Below are 26703 nucleotides of genomic sequence, written 5' to 3'. Positions count from 1 at the left end.
ATTATTTGTGAAAATCCCGGATGACAAACGTGTAAAGAATTTTACTGATTTCATAGTTGAAAACTATTTGGAAGAATCTAGGTGTTCCCCAGAAAGGGATAGTAGTACAAATAGTATGTGCCGCACTTTAAATGCATGCGCATCATTTCAGTGTGTTTTAAATTCTAGTTTTTACTACCCACATCCGAATATTTTCAACTTTTTAAATGTCATAATAGGTATTCAATCCAAAAATACTATGTGAAAATAAAAAGTGCGAATAACTCGTGTTACGAGAGCAATGTAGTTTAAATAAAATTAAAGAACTGCAAGATAACAAATTACAGAATTAAGCGTTTATAACTCCCCATTAGGTTTAGTTATTATGTTATAGTATTAGGTCTATAAATAGGTATGGTAAATATGTACGTATTTACTAAAAAGTATGTTTTAGTTAGTTTATAAAAAAAGTTAATTATATTAAATAATGATTAAATAGAGTAAAAAATATTTGATTTTTGTGTTCTCTTAAAAAAATTTAATTTATGTTCTTAAATTTGACCCTCGTAGGATAAATACTACAGTGTTCGAGTGAAAGGAGCAGATCATTATCTGTTAACAACTATAAACCGTTTATCCCTTTTCGTAAAATCCGTGAATTGAAGGTCCCCGACCATTTGTGGCACCTTTAAGAAGCTCTTTTTCTTTAACATTTTATTAAAATACAGGGGCAATAAACAATAATCCAGACTCAAGACGTGGTCTGAAGGCAGGCGGCAGGTATCGACAGCATGCAAAACACAACGTGACACAACCGAAGGCCGGCAATTGCAACAAGGGTTGTAAATGCAGGTTTTTCCTACTGATAAACATTACCATTATAAAAATATACTCTAATCTCTTTATATAGAGAGAAATAATTAGGTCATTAGGTGAATATATAATGTTAAAATTGGTATCCGTTTGAAACTACACTCTACATTCTGTTAAAATTTTAAAGCAAAAAATATAGCAGGGGTTCTCAATCTGTGGTACATGTACCACTGGTGGTACATTTCATTAGGTGCGGTGGTACACAAAACGCGAAACCACAGCCAAAATCCAGCATATTTGTAGGTAATTAAATTACCTACCTCCATAGATACTTCAGTTAGGTGGTACCAAAAATAATTATAAGCATTTTGGTGGTACATAGCTCAAAAACATTGAAAACCACTGAAATATAGTTTCATTCTTCACATCTTTATTTATTTCAATGTACATTTTATTCGAAATTGTTTGGTTCAAATTATTACTACCAAAAAAGCAAGACCAGCAAGACTCTTGCAGCAAGACCAAGACCAAGAACAAGACCTGCTAGTGCAAGACCAAGACCAAGACTGCCTTTTAGCTGCAAGACCAAGACCAAGACCAATCTTGCAAGAACAAGACCAAGACCAAGACTAGCCTGGTCTTGGTCTTGTTCTTGTTTTGCTCATCACTATTGTGCGGTCTGTTCTTCTCACACGTCCATACCAAATTAAACGTTTTTCTTCGATGAATCTGAAGATTTGAAGATGTCTTGTTCTACTGCCATTCTTCGTTTTTTCTCCTCATTTCTAATGCGATCTATTCATGTTAATCTGCAGCTTCTTCTCATTAACTCCATTTCAGTTGCTGTAATTGTTGACCTGTTTCGTTTGTTTATTACCCAATTCTCTCTGCTCCATAGGTCATTATACTACATACCAAGGTGTTATATATTATCTTCTTTGTATTCCTGGTAATATGTCTATCCCACAATACCCCGTTCGACCCCAAAAGTCGAAGTCGATGAGGATGTCAGGAACTTCCTGGGAACGCGTTCATGGAAAAGAACAGCGGTAAATCGAAATGATTGGAGAAGCTTATTGAAGGAGGTCAAGGCTCGATTTGGGCTGTAGTGCCATTGGATGGATGGACAATACCCCGTTCATTTGTTTAATACATGTTCTTGTCTGTGCTAATCTGCTGGTTATCTCTTGCTCGGTGGTTCCATTCTTTGAAAGTATGAATGCTAAGTATGAATTTTTCAGTGCCGTTAATTTCCCTATCATCGTCCATTTCCAAGTTCCTCACTGGTTTTTGTTCTGTTGTTGTTCTTGTTTTTTTTTGTACTGTTAAGTTGTATCGATTTTTCTTTGATTTGTTTTATTTAATCCCAGTGCATCAGTTGTAGATCTAGTTGGCCTTTCTTACTAACTTCATGGATATAATTTAGGAAAACTATGCTTTGTAGTGTTCTGACCTGGTATTTTGTTCTTTTTGAAGATGAGAATCGTTATATTTGTGTGCCAATCTTGCAGTATCTCAGCGATTTCTATTATTTTATTAAAAATGATAAGGTGTACATGCTGAACGTTTTTTTAATTTGACGTTTTTTGTTTCAGGATCTCCCTACGAAATCACATAGTACCTGTAGCGATGGATCGTTACAGAGTATGGGTAGTTATGATGATGACGTAAGTGTTGAAATTTATTTAATATTTATCTTTAAACACCTTTTACTACTTTTTAATAAATTTCCTAATATTTAAACTATTTAAATAAATATTTACATTGGAGTAAATATTTGAACATTACTGCATGTATAGATAATTTGGTGAGAACTAATTGACTGAATCGTTGATAGAAATATTGCCTGGATGTTTTCATTTAAATTAATGATATAAAAAGACAAATAGTATAGCGCAAAGTTAATTTCTTGTTTATGCTTTTTTTTACCCTGTACAAGTTCCAACTAGACCCACGTAAAGAGATCAAATACAGAATTTAAGCAGCTCATACGTTTCTAAAAATGAAATTATTCTCCTGTAACTATTAGTGTGTTCTTTAACGACAAAATATTGCAAAACCTCTAAATTTTAAAGAACCGCTTGGATTGACATGAAATTTGGCATACACATTGCTAACAAGTCAAAGAAAAAAAGTGATATTGTGCCGATATGTGCTTTTGCCCTGGGGGTGGTTTTAACCCCCTCTTGGGGGTGAAAAAATATTCGTCCAAAGTAAGTCAGGAAATGGATAAACTGGCTAATTTTAAGTAACTTTTGTTCTATATAGTTTTTTCACTAAGTCAATACTTTTCGAGTTATGTATTTGGCAGTGAATATGCTCATTTTTTCCACGCTTTAGACCACGCAAAATAACCACGCTTTTAGACGGGTTTTCGCAAATAACTCAAATAGTAAGTATTTTGTCGAAAAAACATTCTTGGCAAAAATATAGCCTGTAAAAAATTTAAAAAAATGGTGTATATATCACGTCTCTATACCTAGTAGAAGCAGAGTTATAGCTAATGACAAATAGGTTCATATTCGCCAAATTCCAAATGGAATACTTTAACGTGAAATAACCAAAAATGAAGCACATTTTGGGGAAAACTCATTACAACTTATTTAAAGTGTTTAAAAAGAGCTTCATTTTTGTTTTATAAAAAAAATTTTTAGCATCAAAAATAAACAAGTTACGCTCAAAATAAAGTTAGTCCCTTTTTGTTTTGGTAAAAAAATCGAGAAAATCAACCCCTAATTAGTATCTTCAATGAACTAAATCGTTACGACTTCACAAGTTTCTTGACTCGTGTATGTATTGTTTAAATGATCTGTAAGTTTCATCGGTTCCAAGTCCTTATTATTGAAAGGGCTGTAGTTAAAAGGGGTTGAACGAGTCACTGATCACGAATGTATGCAAATTTAGAAACACCAAATCTTAATCAATTTTTGTCTAACAGAAAAACAAAAAAATACATGATATTCAGAAAAGCAATTCTGACTTTTTTTGGTTTTCGAGATTTTTGGTATCTCTAACACTTATTTTGAAAAAAACGCATATTTTTCAAAATTAAAATTTTTAAAAATTTTTTTTTGAAACCAAATTTTTTCAAAAATAAGCCCTTTGAATCGATGAAACTTACAGATCATTAACACAACATAAGTAAAATAATTTGTGGAGCGGTAACGATTATTTTCATTTAAGTTGCTAATTAGGGGGTGGTCTTCCCGATTTTTTTTTGCCAAATCAAAAGGGACCAACTTTATTTTGAGCGTAACTTGCTTAAATTTAATGCTAGAAACTTTTTGTAAAAACAGAAATAAAACTTTTTTTAAACACTTTAAAAAAGTTATAATGGGTTTTCCCCAAAAAGTGCTTAATTTTTTGGATATTTCACGTCGAAATATTCTATTTTAGATTTGGTGAATATGAATCTATTTTTCATTGGCTATAACTCTGGTTCTACAAGATCCGGAGACCTAACGCGTACACCATTTTTTTACATTTTTATAGGCTATATTTTTGCTAAGAACGTTTTTTTCGACAAAATACTTACTTTTTGAGTTATTTGCGAAAAACCGTCTAAAAATGTGCTTATTTTGTTCAAAAATGAACATATTCACTCGCAAATAACTCGAAAAGTGTTGACTTGGCAAAAAAAGCTCTATAGAACAAAAGTTACTTAAAATTAGTCAGTTCACCCATCTCCGGACTTATTTTGGACATATATTTTTTCACCCCCAAGAGAGGGTGAAAGTCACCCCCAGGGCAAAAGCACACATCGGCACAATATCACTTTTTTTCTTTGACATGTAAGCTATACGTATGCCAAATTTCATGTCAATCCAAGCGGTTCTTTAAAATTTAGAGCAAAAACCGTGAAAGATATGTCAAATATTGATCAAATGTTTGACATAGACAAAAGGAACTTAAGAATGATAACAAACCTTTACTGGAATCAAAGAGCACCAATTGTAATACATAACAAACCCAGTCCAGAAACTCTTCCCTAGTCCTTTTCCTCCTAGTACCACTATCATTTTAGGTTCTCTTTCTGTCATTCTTGACAATATTTACTGTTACAGGACTCCTTCGAACACGTGCAAACAAGACATTCCTCGAAATTATCGTTGCATGATAAGAAAGGTAAGGAATTTTATGTTTTCTTTTGTATAACATAGAATGTGAATGAGGGCATATATAACCTTTTATCAACTATAGCTGTATTCAACTCTTTTTCTTTTAGATTCGTACACAGAATTCGGACCCGATTCTACAACCTCACCTCTTAACCATAGCGCAGCACACCATAGAGTATCGGTAAAGCCAAAAAGGACACACGGAGCGCCGAGAAGAAGACGAACGCAACAGGTACACTTTTTAAATACACTAAATACACCAAACCGCCCATCTCTAATTGAATTAGTAAGACGTGTTTGTGAGTGCTCGTAATTTTTATCAAATTTTGTGATTATTACGGATATAATTAAAAAGCTTTTAAAGCGCCAAAGAAACCATAAAGTGACAAAGTGAAATTGTACATAAAGTGAGCCAAGAAAACAAGCAGAATATTTTGTAAGTACAATTTCTTATATTTACATTTATTGAACAAAACAAAAATATCGCTTGCAAATTAAAGGACGATAAAAACCAGAAACTAATTAGTTTTGATAAGGTGACTTGATTTTGAGCCATCGAGGCGGGCTCGCCACTTTTTCGCGAAGCGAACTGTTACAAAATAACGATTGGACTATTAAGTAACGGGAGTGAATATAAGTAAGTGAAAATAATCTGTATGTGTACAATTTCTTAATTTATTGGGAAAGAACAAAAATAACGCATGCAAATTAACGAACTATAAAAACAGTAACTAGTTGGGTTTGATAAGGTGACGTGCTACGTGCTTCTGAGCTTTTGAGGCGGGCTCGGCACTTTTTCGCAAACCGAACAGTTACAAAATAACGATTGGAGTATTAAGTAACGGGAGTGAATAATACATGCACGCTGCGCCACAAAAAATGGCTTCGAATTTGTCAACACCGGTAAAAATAATGGATAGATACATAGTGGATTCGGACGACGACACATCCGAAGACCATAGAAAGAGGAACAGAGAAGAAGAGGAAGAATTGTTCCGAAAAAGTAAGAAAGTGTCTAGATCGCCTAACAAAACCCGTAACGAAGATAATAAGCTCGATCAAATTATTAAAATAATGCATGACTTAACCAAAGAAACAAAAAATTTAACAACGGAAGTAAAAGAGATAAAGAAGGAACAGAGAAAGTACTGGGAGGAATTAAACAACCTGAAAACAGAATTGGAGAAAGTTAAACAAGAAAACCAAACTAAACACAAGGAGAAGGAAGAAATGAAAAAAGAGCTAAACGATATGAAAATACGTGTACAAAGACTAGAAAAGGAAAGCAAAGTAAATAATGTTGTAATACAAGGCTTGCCAATAGATACAATCGATAGAAACGCACTGAAACAAGCTGTAGGAAACTTCATGGAAAAAGAAATGAATATCAATGTTCAAATCGAAGAAGCTATCAAACTGGGAGAAAAAACATGTTTGGTCAAACTACAGAACAAGTTTGAAAAAGAAAAGATCATGCAAAATAAAGCTAAACTAAAACACATAAAAGACTATAAAGTGTATATAAATAATGACATAACAAAAGAAGAACTACAAACACAGAAAAAAATAAGACAAGTCGCAAATGAAGAAATTAGTAAGGGTAAAAGTGTTACAATCAAATATAATAAATTAATAATAGATGGAAAAACACACAAATGGAATCAATATAGCAACCAACTAGAAGAAGACCAGGGAAACCCAAAAAACTAACAGAAGGTGAAAATACACAAACAAAAGCACAAATCACGACAGACAAGGCACAGAAAAAGGAATTGAACAAGGACGAAAATAGAAATAGAGCAAAAACGAAAGATAAACATGAAATAGACATAAGAGAGAACATATTTATAGGTGCATGGAATGTAAGAACCCTACACGAAACCGGAAAATTGGAGCAGGTAAGCCAAGAGATTGATAAGTACAAATTAGACATTGTCGGACTAAGCGAAAAAAGATGGAATGGTAGTGGATCAACCCGAGTAGGTGATCAACAACTAATGATATATTCTGGGAAAACGGATGTAAATGACAAACACGAAAAGGGAGTGGCAATACTGCTAGCCCAAAAGGGGAGAAAGGCTCTAATAGAGTGGGAACCAGTGTCAGAAAGGATTATTTGGGCGAGACTGAAGGCAAGATATTATAACATAATAGTAATAAATGTATATGCTCCCACAAATAAAAACGACGAAAATGAGAAGGAAGAATTTTACGAGCGACTACACACAACGTTTAATAGGATTAATAATAAATATAGAAGATATATAAAAATAATTGATGGATTCGACCGTTACTTGATGGAAGTTCATTTTATCTAACAATAAAACACTGAAAACGTTTGTTTTCTAACTTCCACAAAATTTATTATAACTAAGTGACTACAGCTGTTTCGGCGGAGTGCCTTTCTCAAGTGATATAGTTTACAATGTGTTTGCCTTTTTAAGTCTTCAACTGAAGAGGTTGAGGAGTGGGGAGCTGTTTGTCTCGAGTTGGTCATTCAGAATTATATCTGTATTTTTCAGTTTATTAATTTCCATAGATTCTAAAAAAGATAGCTTAAGGCCTTTATTTTGAATATGTAGAATTTGAAATTTCATTCTTTCAATGAAGAGTTTCAAATTCTACATATTCAAAATAAAGGCCTTAAGCTATCTTTTTTAGAATCTATGGAAATTAATAAACTGAAAAATACAGATATAATTCTGAATGACCAACTCGAGACAAACAGCTCCCCACTCCTCAACCTCTTCAGTTGAAGACTTAAAAAGGCAAACACATTGTAAACTATATCACTTGAGAAAGGCACTCCGCCGAAACAGCTGTAGTCACTTAGTTATAATAAATTTTGTGGAAGTTAGAAAACAAACGTTTTCAGTGTTTTATTGTTAGATATATAAAAATAGTTAATCGGAGACTTTAATGCAAAAATAGGAAATGATCATAAAGGACATGAACATGTGATGGGAAAGGAGGGAATCGGAGAGAGAAACGACAATGGAAATCGATTAATCGAATTTTGTGAGCAAAACGAGCTTTTAATAGGCGGAAGTATCTTTAAACATAAGCGGATACATAAGGAAACACGGAAATCACCAGGAGGGAGGTACAAGAACCAAATAGACCACATAATAATTGAATATAAATGGCGAAGCTGGCTGCAAGATGTCAGGAGCTTAAGAGGTGCTGATGTGGGATCAGACCACATGCTAATCAAAGCGAGACTAAAAATGAAATTAGCCAGAGATAAAAACCAAAAAATCAGCAGAAGGAACAAGTACAACGTTGATGCCCTAAAACAAGAATGTATAAGAAATAAATTCAGTGAGAAACTGGCAATTAACTGAACAGTATCACAACAAACTGAAGAGTCAGTCGAAGAAACATGGAAATATTTTAAAGAAGTGATGATGAATACAGCAGAAGAAATACAGCAATCGGACTAAAACGAAGACAAAATAAAAAATGGATTACCAAAGATGCTCTACTATGGATAGAAGAAAGAAAAAAAATCAAAGAAGAAATTCTACAAAAGGAAGGATCGGAAGAAGAGAGGGCACTTGAAAGGAAATACAAGGCAAAAAACGCAGAAGTAAAAAAACAAGCCAGAAAAGATAAAAGAAACTATATAAATGAGATGCTAAATATATCAGAAGAAGCAGCGAAAGAAAACGACTTACGAACACAATATACAACCATACGAAACTTAACAGGAAAAGCACAACGAAATATACGAGAAGTAAAGGATAAACAAGGAAATAGAATAAAAAATGAGAAAGAAATAATACAAAGATGGAAGGAACACTTCGAAGAGATATATGCCAAGCATGAAATAACTCAAATCATAGAAGATGAAGTAGAAGCACCAGAGCTAGAAGTGAATACTGGAGAAATTACAAGGGATGAAATTGGAAACACCCTAAAACTACTAAAAAATGGCAAAGCCGCAGGAATCGACAATATACCAATTGACATAATAAAAGCAGACACCGAGCAGTCAGTAGATATGCTACATACACTTTTGAATAAAATATGGACGGACGAAGAATTGCCAAAGGAGTGGAAAGAGGGATTGATTATAAAAATACCCAAAAAAGGAGACCTGAGCAAATGCAACAATTGGTGTGCAATAACACTACTAAGTGCCACATCCAAAGTACTGACCAAAATCATATTGGAAAGATTGAAGCCGGAACTAGTTAAAAAAGTGAGAAACAACCAAGCAGGCTTCCGTTCCAACAATTCCACTATTGATCACATCTGCACCCTTAGAATTATCTTGGAACAAACAAATGAATGGAATAAAGATACATATGTGAGTTTTATCGACTTCGAAAAGGCCTTTGAACGTGTAAATAGGGCACAGATGTGGAAAATCCTTAGATTATAGGGGATACCGCTAAAAATCATAAACTTTATTAAACTCTTGTACGAAGGATACAAAGCCAAACTAGAACATTCAGGTGAAGTAACAGAAGAAATATCCATAGAAAGTGGAGTCAAACAGGGTTGTGTACTATACCCTACCCTATTCCTTATTATGATAGATTGGGTAATGAGAAAAGTAATCGACGATCGAACAGGCGTCAGGTGGAACCTTTTCGAACAGTTGGAAGATCTAGAATTTGCAGATGACATCTGCCTGATAACTGAACACCGAAATCATATGCAAGTAAAAATTGACAAATTGGCACAGTACTCCGACACGATCGGACTTCGAATAAACACAGAAAAAACTAAACTTCTAAAAAATAGTAACCATCCAAATAATAAAATAATGATAAACAGTAAAGAAGTAGAAGAGGTAGACAAGTTCACATATCTGGGATCGATCATGGAAAGGAGCGGGGGGTGCAAAAGGGATATACAGACGAGAATAACAAAGGCGCAACACGCATTCAACGCTTTAAATAGAATTTGGCAAACAAACGAAATATTAGAAATAACAAAAATTAAAATCTTTAACAGTTGCATTAAAAGTATACTGCTCTATGGAGCAGAAACATGGAAACAGGACGAAAATACAACTAAAAAACTACAAACATTTGTAAACAAATCTCTAAGAAAAATCCTGAAAATATACTGGCCAAACAAAATAACTAATACAGAACTATGGGAAAGGACAAAGCAAACTAACATATGTACTACAGTCAAGGAAAAAAAATGGAAATGGATCGGCCACACTTTGAGGAAAGACCAAAGCAGCATAGCAAGACAAGCACTTGAATACCAACCAGAGGGGAAAAAAGAGGGGCAGATCAGAGAACAGCTGGAAAAGAACAACAACGAGAGAACTCGAAAAAATTGGACTAAGATGGGACGAAGTCAAAAAGAGAGCAAAAGATAGAAGAGCGTGGAGGGAATTAGTTCACAATTTATCCAGAGAATAAAAACAAAAGAAGATGCGCTGTCCTGGCCAGACAGCAATCTTACACTTTTGGCCAAGAAACGCATAAGCGCCCAATACTCCACAAGGAGGGATGGAACGAGAGAGAGAATACACCAAACTTAAGATCATACTTAAGATTCTTCTTAAGACTCACATTTGAATAAGCTTAAGATTTCAGCGGAATAAACGTTAAACCAACATTGGAATATAAAACAAAATATGAAAATACATATAGATAAATATGAAAAGAATATCTTACCCTGGACAGGGGTCTCCCAACACACAATATCGAACTTCACTACATTCTGCTCGGCGGACAATGAAATTAGATCAAAAAAATATTCCTTTTATAGAAAAATATCTACAAAAGGAAAATACAGTAACTGTATTTCTGTGTGTATGCTCTATTCTTTGGGAATATTTTCAAACGAAATTTGACGAATCTGTTGTCGGATCCATAACGGGATAGTTTTCAGAACTTCTTTGAGCTATTTTTTTTATTTGCAAACAAAAGGGACAAAGACCCCTTCAGTACCCAAGCGGAATTTTGAAAAGGATTTTATTAAAGTATTATAACGAGCGATCCACAATTATTGCGATCAAAGCAATCCCTGCAAAAAATTACGTATGTCTTGTTTTAATCTGAATTTATATAATTGGTTTGTCAATTAATTTTGATTAACATTGTAAAGCATACAAAAGCAGTTAAAACCTTTAACACAGAACTTTCATCAAAAATAAAAAGAATTAACAAAATTATAAGTAACGATAATAAATAAAATCAAAGAAGATCCTTTATTAGAGAGTTATTGCCAACGTCTTTTTAGTCGGCCTGTAATAAAAGATCCTTTATTCCTTTATTTTGACATATAAGCATGCGCAGTATTGCGTCTTTTATTTTTGTCCTTTAATAAAATACAGGCCGCCTGTATTTAAGGAAAATTAGAGGACACCGTTCTTTTAATAAAAGTTCCTTTATTTTGACATAACGTGTCAAAAATGTGAAGAAAGGTCTAACTTCACTTGTATTTTGAATTTATCTTTTATCTTGTGGCTTCTTTGGATTGATAATAATTTATGTATTGTGGGATTGATATTTGATTAAACTTTCATCATTAAAGTTGTATGTTGGGTTTTATTTATTAAAAAGAACTCTAAGTAATATTCTCAGATATAGATTATTAATGTTTTGACCCAAAGGAATATAAAAAAGAACATTTTATTGAATCTTGAGTGATTACAAAAAGTTGTTAAAAGGAATATTATGTAAATAATTTTATAATTACAATGATCAGACATAGAATATCATTAACTCATTTATTAAACTCAATATATTTTACATTTTTGTATAGAAACAAATATTTATTATAGATTTAAGAGGTAATTTCAATAAATTTTAATGAAGGTTAGGATTTCTTAAAATTCTAGATTCAAAATAGAGTTCAATTCAACAGATATATAACAACATGTTAACAAAATAAAACAAAGGTTCAAGTATTTATTTTTGAAAATTTAATCTTTTATAGATTAGAATCTATAAAGTTTTGAATCAAAAGTATTAATACACTTTCATTTTCATGCCATCTTCTTCTTTTGGTTACTATCCGTTTCGAATGTTGGAAATCATTTTAGCAATCATAACCTTGCTAGCTGCGATTCAGAACAGTTCCATTGATATTCTCCCTCTACCTGGTCTTCGCTTACCTTTGACTGCATCTTGCAATATGTACTGCAGCAGGGAGTAACAGTGCTGATTTATCATATGTGTCCCAGATACTGCAGTTTTATGCGTTTAATGGTAAACACAATCTCCAATTCTTTCTTTCTTGATTCCTCTTAGAACCTCCTTGTTCGTGATCCATTTCATGCCATCAGTATTTGTTTATTTAAACACTGATAAAAAAATTAATAAAAAACCACCATAAAGCTTAATTCTTCTATTATATTTTTGTCTATCGGGAAGTTTATTTAGATATTAGAGGTCTTTTATATTTTAGATAAGGTCTATTTAGGTCTTTAGATAACTATATAGTTATCCAGAGGTGAAAAGAGAGGGCCATAATGGATCGTAATGAACATATTTTAAACGATAAAATATCAAACACCAATAGCATGTATATATTTATAAATTTATTATTTAAAACCTGCTAATGATCATAAAATACTTAAAATCAGTCACCAATATAATATTTACATATATTTATTTATAAGCTAGCTTTAAATGTCGAACAATATTTTTAAACAAACACACACACACAATTTAGTTGCATTAGATTAGCTCCTGATTGAAAATGTACTGCCACAGCTTCTATTCTATATAGTCCAGGGCGCATCTGTTTTGAGATGGACGTTGAGAGGTGACTCAAATTTTTTGCAGAAATTGCTTGAAAATAAATCAATTAATAATATTTGAGTTATCCTCCCTCTCAAAAAGGTCCGGAACATTGTTTAAATATTCAAAATGTCAAAAATTGAAGGAAAAATTCTATTTTTTTTTCTTCGTTTTTTGATTATAACTTTAAAAGTATTCATTTCCGAGAAAAGTTGTACTGACATAGTTGCGTAATTAAATTTCCTACAATATAGAATTGGTTAAAAATTTAAAAAATAGTCACCCTAGTTGCAAAATAGCAATAATTGCGAAAAAAACATACAAAAACAAGTATTCGCGTTTTACGTTTTTCAACCATTTATGCTACACTTAAAAAACAACACTGTAAATTTCATTAAGATCGGTTTAATAGATTTTGCAAAATAAATTTTGCAATCCAGCTTTCGCAAAAATAATTCATTTTTTCAAAATGTTACAGGACTGAAAATAAAGCAGATGGCAAGTTGAAATTTTTTTTGCTTATAGAAGTGTACTGTACCTTTCATTTGCAATTTTCAAAATTAAAATCGATTAATTACCACGGCGTCAGAAAATTTTTGAAATAAACAATAATTTTTGGTGCTACGCGCAGGACAGCGGTGTTCGATTCACACAAGTTGATTTCCACCAAAATTTCTTCCAATCTTTATCTAATATATTATTTTCCTACTCTATATTTTGTTGTATTTTAATATTTTAATTCCACAAAAATCAAACTAATTTTATTATTGTTTGTGAAATATTGTTTAAACAATTGCATATGTTTAAAAATAATAAACTTTTATTATTTAAGTTAAAATATATGAACAAAGAAAGTTTTTGCTAATAAAAGTGTTATTTCAAAGGATAAAGTATGTGTTTTTATTTTGCAATAAACAAATTTATTTATTTATATCGAAATGTAATAAAAATTAAAATGTATCAATCATTATCAAAGGTCATTGGAATGCCCAATCAGAGCAAACTATCCGCTGCCCTGCGCCTAGCACCAATAATTAATGTTTATTTAAAAAAATTCCTGACGCCGTGGTGTTAATCGATTTTAATTTTGCAAAATTGCAAATGAAAGGTACAGTACACTTCTATACGCAAAAAAATTTTCAACTTGCTATCTGCTTTATTTTCAGTCCTGTAACATTTTGAAAAAATGATTTTTTTTACGAAAGCTGGATTGCAAAATTTATTTTGCAAAATCTATTAAACCGATCTTAATGAAATTTACAGTATTGTTTTACTGTATCATAAAGTTTTTCAGGGTGAAATATGAAGGTGCTAAGTGTAGCATAAATGGTTGAAAAATGTAAAATGCGAATACTTGTTTGTGTATGTTTTTTTCACAATTATTGCTATTTTGCAACAAGGGTGACTATTTTTTAAATTTTTAACCAATTCTATATTGTAGGAAATTTAATTACGCAACTTTTATGTCAGTACAACTTTTCTCGGAAATGAATACTTTTAAAGTTATAATCAAAAAACCAAGAAAAAAATCGAATTTTTCCTTAATTTTTTGACATTTTGATTATTTAAACAATGTTCCGGACCTTTTTGAGAGGGAGGATAACTCAAATATTATTATTCCGGACCTTTTTGAGAGGGAGGATAACTCAAATATTATTATTTGATTTATTTTCAAGCAATTTCTGCAAAAAATTTGAGTCACCTCTCAACGTCCAAATGTACTAATATTTTTACAGATGCGCCCCGGTCTAATATCAATTTTAACAGCACACTCATTTGCCAGTATGTCAACGTTTTCTCTATTATCTACTGCAATATTATGTAAAACTGAACAAGCTGATATTATTCTTTGAACAAAAGGTAACTTGCATCTCATTACATAATATGGTAAAATGGGAAATCTCTTCAAAATACCAAATGTTCTTTCAATAACAATTATTCTTGAAGGGATTTGTTATTGATTATAAAACACAACTTCTGTCTGAAAATTCTGCAATGGTGTCATTAGGTAGTTGTAATTAAGGACTGGATATCCCCTATTCCCTAATATGTAATATATTCTCCAGAAATTCCTCATTTGATATACCTACCCATAATGCAAAAGCATTTAAAAACTCCTAAAATAGTATTTCCAACTGCACTTCCATATTATTGAACGATGAGTATTATGGGATATATGTTGTTCTCTAAACATCTTTAGATGACAAAATAATTAAATTTAACGTTTTACTCTTTTCAATAATCTTATTTTAATTTTTATCAACAAATGGAATTTTATAGGTTATTTTTATATTTACAAAAATATTTCATGTCATTTGTCATAATAAAAGATTCCTTAACTGCGTTTGCAATAACACTCTTGTAGACCCGTCCTGCCTGTATTTTTGTCCTTTATTAAAGTATCCTCTAATAAAGGATACTTTATTTGCCGGTGGCAATAACTCTCTATTATGTCCACCACCAATCTCTACATAACCTAACTTTTCATGTTAAGTTGATGTACATTGTCCATATACTTAAATAATGATAGACGGAGTGTCATTCAGAGCGAAGTGACGACACCATCTTTTTTCTTTGGATCAGTGCTGTTTCACTCTTACGCATAGTAAAGCTGCGACAGGAGTCCTCTCCTTCCGTGCCTATACTCACACTGAATGTCATCATAGATTCTCGATACAATGTGCTAGAAAGAGATACCGCAAACCAGTCCAAGAGATCTTGTCGTCAGGAAGCGCGGAGTGTAGGCTCACTCTATGTTAATATATACCTCTATGACATTGACAAGTATCTGAACATTGTCAAAGTTGACGTAAACTGGAAAGTATATCTGAATTAATAATACACATGCACTGTATAGCTACCTCTGTCGTTTAGAGCCACCTATGGTGACAATATTTTTGTATCACACGTTATTAATTACTGATGAACTGAACTGTAAGTCAATATAAAAACAAGAATGTGTGTGTACTTTGTACGCACTTGAGAAGTTATACTTCTATTACATGATTTCAACGAAATCAATATACTTTAAACAGATTATTTATATTTTATTTAAATATTAAACTAATTTTATTAACTACTTTCCAAAAAAAAATTTATAGTACCAAAATATAAATATGTAAAATTAATGTTTATAATATAAATATATAAAAATAAAAGAATAAAACACACAAACACATTGAAAAATGCGACAAAGAAATCATTTCTGAACAATTGTTGGCAAAAATAACAAATACGTATTTTCTGACAAAAACTTTATATAATACATACTTATAATCATAAAATGTATAAAAATAATAAAAAATTCAAATTTGCATTGGGGATCTAACCCGTGTATATTAGGTCATTAGGTTGTGAATCAAGCACGTTAAAATGCAGCCAATTAGACATGCCAACTGAATGTTTTAAACTTTTTGACAGTCGGTCATATTTGCTTATTGTGTGAATTAATCAAATTAGTTTGATTTTTGTGGAATTAAAATATTAAAATACAACAAAAAATAGAGTAGGAAAACAATATATTCCATGAAGATTGGTAGAAATTTTGTTGGAAATCAAATTGTGTAAATCGAAGCACTATCTACTACATTTTACATTTTGCAAATAGGTATCTATTTTTTCATTACAATACTAAAACATTTACAGTTTACCTGTTGCTTTTAAAAACTATTTATTAAGTCACTACAATATTATAAACTTACTTTTATCTCTGTTCTCACAACAATAAAAAACAACATTTATTTTGTTTACCCACATCCGCCATATTGAATAATTTTTGACAGGTCATTGGCATACCCAATCAGAGCAAACGCATAACGTTTCATCTGCGCCTAGGGTTAACATTTTTTGATGAATTCGCGCACATATAAATTTACTCCCAATCGCGCCTAAAGAAGTATTACTTAAAAAAATAATTTCGTGAGAAGATATTTGCTGAAATTAAAAATGATATACAGGGTGATTTAATAGAATAACCAAAATTCTAGTAAAATTTAAAATGATGTAGGGGGTGATTAAAATATAATAAAATATCGAAAATTGAACACGTTGTAACGTATCAGTAATCAATAAATCTGGCAACACTGCCTTACATATCAACTTTACTTTTCTCTTACCCCACCACTGTCGCCTCGCTGAATTGCTCAGTGTTGGCCAAGCAGCCTTCGAAGATGGAGGTTGTTACCGCCAATGTGAAATCCATGCCGTGATACGTTTTTTAGATGCAAAATGGACTTCATCAATTGACCTTCATCGTCAGTTTAGGGTCTAGGACGTTTCATCGCCGCCGTTTCGATGCCGCCAGTTCGATGCCGCCAGTTCGATGCCGATGCCGGCCGATTCATCGCCAGTCAATTAATCGCTATCTGATATATTTCCGAATTTTCGACAGTTATAATTATTAGCTATTTTTAGTATTAATTAGGAATTCTAGGAAATTCGAGATATGACGGCGATGAAATGGACTGGCGATGAACCGGCGGCATCGAAACGGCCGGCGATGAACCGGCGGCATCGAAACGTCCCATTCCGGTCAGTTTATGGGTAAAAGTGCACATCTTTTCAACAAGTTCGCAAATGGTGTAGAGCAGCGGTTCTCAACCTTTTAGCACTGGCGCCCCTTTGAACACTGAAGATAGCTCACGCCTCCCCTCCAGTCAATAATTGGTTGGTTCAAGTTAGAACAGTGAAATTGTGAAACTGACGATGCTAACTCTACGTTAGCAAAAGCTGGGATGCAAAATAAAAATCCAGATATATTTAAATACGAAAGTTTATTTGATATCTCATTAAACTTAACATTGTTTATTTATTTGAGAAAAAGAATAATCAAAAAATCAAATACGCATATAAAGTTGAAAGTTTTAAATGAGTGTTTTTGCACTTTCAATGAGAGGGTTGGCATTGTCTGTTCTTGACAAGTTTTTTCGATATTCGGTTGAAACTGTATCAAAGCACACCTCAAGTCACTTTCAACGTCCAGCCTTGAACGGTATTTTGAATTTATATACGCCAATGCAGAAAAACCAGATTCGCAAAGATATTTGGATGAAAACTGGTCTAATAACTTCGCAGATACTAAGGGTAAACAGGAAAGTAGGTTAACCAAAATTCTTCCAAGTCCATGTTTGCAAAATCTGCTTTTGCTTGTGAATCACATTTTAGGTCAATTGCCTGCTCTTGAAGGTTAACTGGAAGAATGTTAACTTCGATATGAAAAGGATCTCTTGTCAACTTAAATTCCCAGTTTTCCGAGCTAACATCTGGAAAGTACTTTCGAATTTGATTTTTCAGTTCTTCCAAATGCCGTGATATGACGTCTTTCAAATCCGAAACTAGATGTAGTGGAAGGGTTTGAATATCATCGGTAAACAGGAAAGTAGGTTAACCAAAATTCTTCCAAGTCCATGTTTGCAAAATTTGCTTTTGCTTATGAATCACATTTTAGGTCAATTGCCTGCTCTTGAAGGTTAACTGGAAGAATGTCAACTTCGATATGAAAAGGATCTCTAGTCAACTTAAATTCCCAGTTTTCCTAGCTAACATCTGGAAAGTACTTTCGAATTTGATTTTTCAGTTCTTCCAAATACCGTGATATGACGTCTTTCAAATTCGAAACTAGATGTAGTGGAAGGGTTTGAATATCATCGAGGAGGTCGTTCAGTTTAGGAAAAGAGGAAAAGTTTGGCTTGGAACTGCGAAGGCGGCGTTGCCAAAGCGATATTTTTTCTATAAACCCCTTAATTGCATCATAAGAGGTTTTTACGGCCTTGAAGCTTCAGATTCTGGACATTAAGTGTCTCAAAAAAAGTCAGACAAATAAGCCAAGTAAAAGATATTTTTTTAATAATTTTTTTTTGTGAATTTGTTTAAAAAAAAAATGTTTAAAATAATTTTTCAACCACGACACCGCCTGGCACCCTGTGGATTGAAGCTAGGACAAATAATTCCGGAAAAAAATCCCCACAAATTATTCCTGGACAAAAAATCCCCAGATAAAAAAATCCCCGGACAAATAATCCCCGGACAAAAAATCCCTACAAAAAATCCCGGACAAATAATTCCTACAAATATTTTTGGACAAAATATCCCCACAAAAAATCCCGGATAAAATATCCCCAAGAAATATTTGCTGCCGAATAGTTCTCTAAAAGCTTTCCCGTGAATGTAATCGGTATAGGTAAGCAATCGCCATGAAACCGCTTTTCGGTACGAAAATAATGAATAGCAATTAATATTAAGCATGAATTGTAATTTCGATTAAGTATCAAATTTCGAATTCCAATTCCATGTCGAAAACTTCAAATTGTACGTGACAAAAAAGTGTGAGTTTTTTCAAAAATCGTGGGAGAGAATGATATGGGGAATGAGCTAAGGCTGTGGGAATCATGTTTTAATTATTGGCTTAAATCTTTTGCTCCCTCTGTTTTGAATAAGTATGTCCAGTACATTGCGTATTCGTGATGATAACTGCTGGTCTTGACAACGATAATCTTGATTGTAATCCAAAAAACCTGTTCCTTTTTGTACATTTAGCGTCAAAAATATTTGGTCATCATCATCAATGTCGTTGTAACTCTTCGAGAGTCTTTGCCGCGTTTATTATTGCCTTCCATGTTTGTCGGTCCTGTGCCACTATTTTCCATTGTCTCACTCCCATTTTCTCCAAATCTCCCCTGACTGCATCTTTCCACCTTTTTCTAGGCCGTCCTACAGACCTTCTCCCATCTGGCCTCTCCCCGAGTAGCTATGTCTGGTTTGATTTTTGGATAAATTTTTGGAATGACATATTCTGAGGCCAGATTAAAAAACAATGCTGATAACTAATCTCCCTGTCTCAGTCCAGAATTTACGCAGAACCCGTTTGATATTTTTCCCACTATTCTAACTTGTACAAAGGAGTTCCTTAGATGCATTTGCGTTACCGCAGTTAGTTTCTTCTGTACGCCCTACTCGGCCATTTTGGTCGAGCTGGGTGTACGTAAAAATCGTATTCCATGTAGTGTTGGACGATTAATGTAAAATTTGAAGCTTTGGTATGGAATTGGAATTCGAAATTTGGCAAAATTTCGGGAAAACTTTTAGAGAATTATCCGGCAACAAATAATTCGTGGGGAATTTTTGTCCGGGATTTTTTGTGGGGATATTTTGTCCAAAAAAAAAATGGTGGGAAATATTTGTCCGGGATTTTCTGTGGGAATTTTTTGTCCGGGGATTTTTTGTCCAGGGATAATTTCTGGGGATTTTTTGTCCGGGATTATTGGTCCGGGGATTATTTGTCCGGACCCCAAAAAAATAAATAAAAAAACATTATCAAAATACCTATGCCTATAAAATGACAAGGGGCGCCAAAATCCTTTTTTGCACACAGGCGCCAGTAGTTATATCTTCGTGGTTATGTATATGTATTCCATATTTTACGTTAATAATATTTAAAAACTATCAAAAAATGTAAAAATGAAATTATGATCTTTTTTAGCTTTCCACGGCACTACCAGTCACACCAGAAGTCAATGAAGATTCGTCAATTAGAAGTACATCACCAGAAGTACATAAAAAAGGTAATTATCAGAGCCTACTGCTGAATTTTGTGTTTGGTTATGTCAAATGTCGTATTCAATTGTATACCAAAAAAACATTTGTACACTATTGTATTAATACAATCACATTTGACATATCTTTTGGCTTTGCTCTAGCTTGGCAATTTTTGTGCTTTTGTGTTTCATTCTTATATTATAATAAGATGCGGATCTGAATATCATAATATAGACATTATAAAAAGGGCAGAATGTCCATAGGTCTGGATCCCGCGTATGAAAAAAAAGTTGATTAATAGCAAGCTGAAAATTTGTTAATAGCTTAAGGGTGTCTAGTCGGATAAACTTTGATATATGGGAACACTGGAAAAGGGGCAGTTTTAATTGTGGAACAGGTTAAAAATTTGGAACGGTCACACCACGAAAACGGCACATTTATTTTGTCCGACAGAACAGACTTAAACTCTTCAAACAGAGATTAAACTCTCATGCAAAAATCAGACTGCTATTTATCACCAAATGGGCGTTTTAATGAGTGGAACTTGTAAAATATGTCAAATGCCAGGAATTATGACAGGTGATAAATAGCACTCTGATTTTTGCATGAGAGTTTAATCTCTGTTCGGAGAGTTTAAGTCTGTTCTGTCGGACAAAATAAATGTACCGTTTTCGTGGTGTGACCGTTCCAAATTTTTAACCTTTTCCACAATTAAAACTGCCCCTGTTCCAGTGTTCCCATATATCAAAGTTTATCTGACTAGATACCCTTAAGCTATTAACAAATTTTCAGCTTGCTATTAATCAACTTTTTTTTCATACGCGGGATCCAGACCTACTAGTCTAGATCTACAGTTTTTTCCTCTAAAGACATCTTCTTGAATATATTTTTCACTATTTTTTTACTTTAAGATACTTTCAACTTTCAAGTACTAACAAGTTATTCATAGAGCATTATTGGATCAATTGATTTTTGTCCAGGTATACTTGGACAAAAAGCTTATGACTTTTAAGCTTTTAAGCTTATCAAAATTATAAGCAGTGCTTTTCCCTCCTCCTTGTCATGCTGATTTATTCCAATTCTGCGTTGTAATATTTGCGTATCATGTTTTTAATATGTATTACACTTCGTTCATTTCCAATGTAAGCTTGAGGCCACAATGATCGGGGGGTGCGTCGTGTCAACGTAGCTTGATATTCGTTATAAATTATTTTCAATGTTAGTCAACGTCACTGTGACTTTGAGCTAATTTTGGGAATGAACGTGGTATAGAACAAGTTATGATGATTAATTCATGAAATAATCTTTGGCAAAGAAGAAATCCAAAATAGACTAATCAAAACGTAAAAGTGGTAGGTTATTAAGAAATAAGTCCATATTAAGAGGTGCCTAATTAAGAATAATATAGATTGGTTATTAGGCCTATAGTACTTAACATAAAAACTAGACTCAGCACAACTATCAACCAAAATATACTGAGATATTTTGGACATATAACTAGAAGAAGAGAATGCATGGAACGAATGATAGTTGAAGGCAACGTAGACGGCAGAAGATCCAGAGGAAGATCTCCATTACGATGGTCGGACCAAATAAAGGACATGACTGGTTACTCATTCTCCGAAGCAAAACAACACGCACAGGAGAGAGAGAACTGGACAGAAATAGTCAAACGACTTACATGACGCCACTACATCCTTACGAAGGAGAACAGATAGAGGGGGGAGGACCTAAAACCAACAAGAAATGGTGCAGGTATAGGAACGAAAAAGTACCAAGGAAAATATTTGGAGGATAAATACAGAACGGCGTTTGGATTCGAAGGACAAATGAAGATCTGATAGAGTTACATGGTGAGGCCAGCACACTAGGACTAATAAGAACATAAGGGCTAAGATGGCTAGGACACATACAGAGGATGCCCGAGGGTAGGCTACCGAAAATTCTACTATCAAGTATAATATGGATGTATAATATCCATAAAATGGATGTAGAAGAGGATCTTAAAAGACCCAACGTCACAAATTGGAGGATGAAAGCAATGGAGAAGAATGGATGGAGGAGAATGGTTAATCAAGCCTTGGGTATACTAGGCTCGACGCGCTAATAATTCTTCTTCTTCTTCTTCAAATGCAAATCCACTAATGGATGTTGGCGATCACATTTTCCATTAACTCTGTTTCTTGCAATGTGTATCAGATATTGTATGTCGTTAACCCCTGTCCATTGCCTTATGTTTCGGAGCCAGGACATTTTCTTGCGTCCTATTCCTCTCTTGCCTTCAATTTTACCCTGGATTATAAGTTGAAGGAACTGGTATTTTTCGTTTCGCATGATGTGACCCAAATACGCCGTTTTTCTTTTCTTGATGTTTTCGAAAAGCTGACGTTCTTGGTTGATTCTTTTAAGGACATCCACATTTGTGACTTTCGCCGTCCATGGTATCTTTAGGATACGGCGATAAAGCCACATTTCGAAGGCTTCTAATCTGTTTATATCCCTCGTTTTGAGTGTCCAGCCCTCTATGCCATATAGCAGCACCGACCACACGTAGCATTTAGTAAACCTTAGTCTCAGTGTAAGGTCGAACTCTGAGCAGGTCAGTACCTCCCTGAATTTTACGAAAGCTTGTCGAGCTTGCTCAATGCGACATTTTACTTCCCTGTCCGATGCCCAGTCTTCAAAAAGCCACGTTCCTAGGTATTTGAATTTGCTCACTCTCTCAATGGACTTAGTATTCAGTGTTATGGTGGAGTTTTCAAATGCATCCAAGTTTCTGGAGATGATCATGACTTTGGTCTTTTTGGTGTTAATCTCTAATCCCATTCGCTTACTGTATTCTCCGATTATAGTGACAAGTTGTTGAAGATCTGCTATGTTGTCGCAAATTAAGACAGCATCATCAGCATATCGTATGCTGTTGATCAATACTCCATTCACTTTGATTCCCATCTCTGCATCTTCCAAAGACTCTTGAAATATGGCTTCCGAATAAATGTTAAATAAAAGAGGGGAAAGCACACATCCCTGCCGAATACCCCTTCTTATATGTATGGATTTGGATATAGAATTGTCTATTTTTAATTGTGCTGCCTGATACCAGTACAAGTTTTCAATGCATCTTACGTCTTTTTGGTCTATATCAAGCTTCTTGAGGATCTGCATTAACTTGTGATGTTGGACACGATCAAACGCTTTCTCGTAGTCTAAAAAGCACAGGAATACGTCCTTCCTCTGATCGTAACAATTTTGGACCAAGACCTGTGTTGCTACTATTGCTTCTCTTGTTCCCAAACCTTGCCTAAACCCAAACTGAGAATCACTGATGTCCCATTCACATTTTTTGTATAATCTTTGATGTAGTATTTTTAAGAATATTTTTAAAGTGTGACTCATCAGGCTCATGAGTCTGTGATCCTCATATCTTTTGGCATTGACTTTTTTGGGTAGGGGAATAAATGTAGAGAGCAACCACTGCTGAGGATAGCAACCAGTTTCATAAATAAAATTAAATATTTTATGTAGTGCTGAGATTCCCCTTTCATCTAGTAGTTTGAGTATTTCTGAAGGGATTTCATCAGGTCCAGGTGCCTTATTGTTTTTTGAATATAATATTGCCTTTTCTATTTCCTCTTTAGTGATTGAAGGGCCAGTCAGCTGGTCGTCTGTATAAACTTCACTCATGGGTCTTTCGTCATGAAAGAGCTCCTGGATATAGTTTTCCCATATATGAATTTTCTCTTTTTCACCTAGCACTACCTGGTTATCCTGATTAACTATAATAGTTGGGCTAATAATTATTATTATTAATCTTTGGCATAGATAATTGATTAACTATAAGCAGTGCTTTACTCCTCCTTGTCTTCAGCTTTTAAGTCTTCAAGGACTGGATGCCCCCTTTTTTTTTGGCAGGAGTCTAGATTGGATTGGATTAAAAGAGTAGATGTTGTGTGGCGCTGTGTTGTACTTGATGGTAGGAGCATTTCACTACTCAGAGGAGGATATCTAATCTCGTTACTACTAAGTGCTACAAGTTCTTCGGAACGGCTCTTTCATCAGCATGTTTGGCTAATACAGACTACTGCGTTCTAAGTTTAGAAGCTTAGCTGGAACTTAGGAATGGATCTTTTTTTTTGAAAATTTCCTTTCCTTTGACGTTAGAGCTTTCGATGGTTTTCAAAACGTACCTTTTATTGAGGAATTCGATCCGATTTTGGATTGTAGGAATGTTGGCTACCTGATGGAGTAATTCTGACTGCTAATCACAATATTTTCCCATAATTATCCTGAAGAGAACTTGGCATGAATTTTTCTCTCTGTTGCCATGAGTTGGTTTAATCCTTTTGTGTTTATTCCGGAGCAAAGTATAGCTCTACACTGGACAATAAACCCTATGAAGAATTTGTATGTGTGTTTTAGTAGCGTAACAAGGTTAGCATTCCCAAATTTACCACATAATGCTTTCAGGAACTTAGTGCTTTGTCACTCTGTTTTTTTCTGTAGGTTACTTTTTTATATCGATGTTCCAGTTACACCCAAGTAGGACATTGATGGTGTGAATATGAGTATTTTTCCTTTGAGAATTATTTGATTGCTTCCCTTGAGATTTTGTCGGGAGTAATTGGGATGTCACAACAGAATTTTATTACCTTTTACCAGGGCCTGATAGTATAGTATAGTTATAGTTGATCCAAAAGATGGCATAACCCAGACATCCAAAGTGAAAGTTATCCTTCAACACCAAATTATTCTATGTGGTCCACACAATGTCCAGAAAAAAGTCACATTATTTTGAGCGTCGGGTTTGGGGGAGAGGGGGGAGAAATCGGTAAATTCGTAGTTTTTTAAGTTTATCGCCAATATTTCTAAAACTATCCGGTTTAGCATGAACAACCCTCTATACAAAATTGTTCTACATTAAATTTGAAATAAAAAAGGGCCGATGCATAATCTTTCTAAAATGAATGGTTCCAAAGTTACGGAGGTAGTATAGTATAACTGGTCCAAAAAAGGCCTAACCCAAACATCCAAAGTAAAAGTTTTCCTCCAACACCAAAATGTTCTATATGGTACACATATTGTTCATTAAAAAGTTACACCATTTTGAGCGTCCGGTTTGGGAGGGAGATGGGAGTATGGGAGATGGGATCGGTAAATTAGTAGTTTTTGTAAGTTTTTCGTCAATATTTCTAAAATTATGCTTTAGCGTAAACAATGTTCTACATGAAATTTGAAACAAAAAATGTACAATACATAATTGTTATAAAATCAACGGTTCCAGAGTTACTGAGGGTGAAAAGTCGAGGTTTTCGATACTTTTTATATTTTTTGGGCAATATTTATGATATGACTATACCAAAAACCCAGACATCCAAAGTGAAAGTTATCTTCCAACTCCAAATTGTTCTATATGGTCCACACAATGTTCAGAAAAAAGTCACACCAATTTGAGCTTCGGGTTTGGGGGGGGGGGGAGGGAGAAATCGGTAAATATAAAAAGTATCGAAAACCTCCATTTTTTACCCTCCGTAACTCTGGAACCGTTGGTTTTATAACAATTATGTATAGAACCTTTTTTGTTTTAAATTTTATGTAGAATATTTTTCTATAGATCATTCCTTACGCTAAAGCATAGTTTTAGAAATATTGACGAAAAACGTAAAAAAACTACTAATTTACCGACTAGTAATTTACCGAGATTAATAATTTCTTATCCATCTCCCCCCCAAACCGGACGCTCAAAATGGTGTAACTTTTTACTCAACAATATGTGGACCATATAGAACAATTTGGTGTTGAAGGAAAACTTTTACTTTGGATGTCTGGGTTAGGCCTTTTTTTGGACCAATTATACTATACTACCTCCGTAACTTTAGAACCGTTCATTTTAGAAGGGTTATGCATAGGGCCTTTTTTATTTCAAATTTAATGTAGAACAATTTTTTGTAGAGGGTTGTTCATGATAAACCGCTTAGTTTTAGAAATATTGACGAAAAACATAAAAAACTACGAATTTGCAGATTTCCCCACCCTCTCCCCCCCAAACCCGACGCTCAAAATGGTGTGACTTTTTTCTGAACATTATGTGGACCATATAGAACAATTTGGTGTTGGAGGATAACTTTCACTTTGGATGTCTGGGTTTGGGTCTAACTATACCATACTATGATGACTTATTTTTAGTTTTTGTGTATCACAGCTGATATCTATATATACTGTTTTTCTCATACAATCAATCCAGCTTGTAGGTGATATTTTTTGCTGATGTTTTAGTGAAGGTATCAATTTCGGCCTCGTATGTTGTAAGTAACAAGAAACATATCTTCGTCAAAGTCTTCTAATCGTTATTATTTAAAATAAGTGCATCTTTATGATTTTTGGTAGTTAAAAGTGATGTATGATGTAAGTACCTACCTATAATATATGTATACATATCAGTCTACGCTAATAACTCGCAAAATAACGTAAAAGACGGAAACCATATTAAGTTGTGTGATAAAAAGTGATGAAACTAGTAGAGATGGGAAATTTAGCGATAGAAA

At 33.7% G+C, this 26703-nt stretch overlaps 1 protein-coding gene across 10 annotated transcripts in view; it reads left to right on the top strand.

Annotated features, from left to right (window-relative positions):
• Window positions 1-26703, top strand: part of LOC114331514 (uncharacterized) — a 741127-nt gene that overhangs the window by 643928 nt on the left and 70496 nt on the right. For all 10 annotated transcript variants that reach the window (XM_050661247.1, XM_050661246.1, XM_050661244.1 and 7 more), the window contains 4 exons: window positions 2388-2459; window positions 4857-4917; window positions 5018-5142; window positions 20106-20187. In XM_050661247.1, the coding sequence (XP_050517204.1) occupies window positions 2388-2459; window positions 4857-4917; window positions 5018-5142; window positions 20106-20187 (340 nt within the window). The remainder of the gene's footprint in view (window positions 1-2387; window positions 2460-4856; window positions 4918-5017; window positions 5143-20105; window positions 20188-26703) is intronic.

This window comes from Diabrotica virgifera, chromosome 9 (genome assembly GCF_917563875.1).
Source record: "Diabrotica virgifera virgifera chromosome 9, PGI_DIABVI_V3a".
Classification (NCBI taxonomy): Eukaryota; Metazoa; Arthropoda; class Insecta; order Coleoptera; family Chrysomelidae; genus Diabrotica; species Diabrotica virgifera.
Note: the sequence above shows the minus strand (reverse complement) of the source record. Positions and strands in the feature narration are given on the sequence as shown.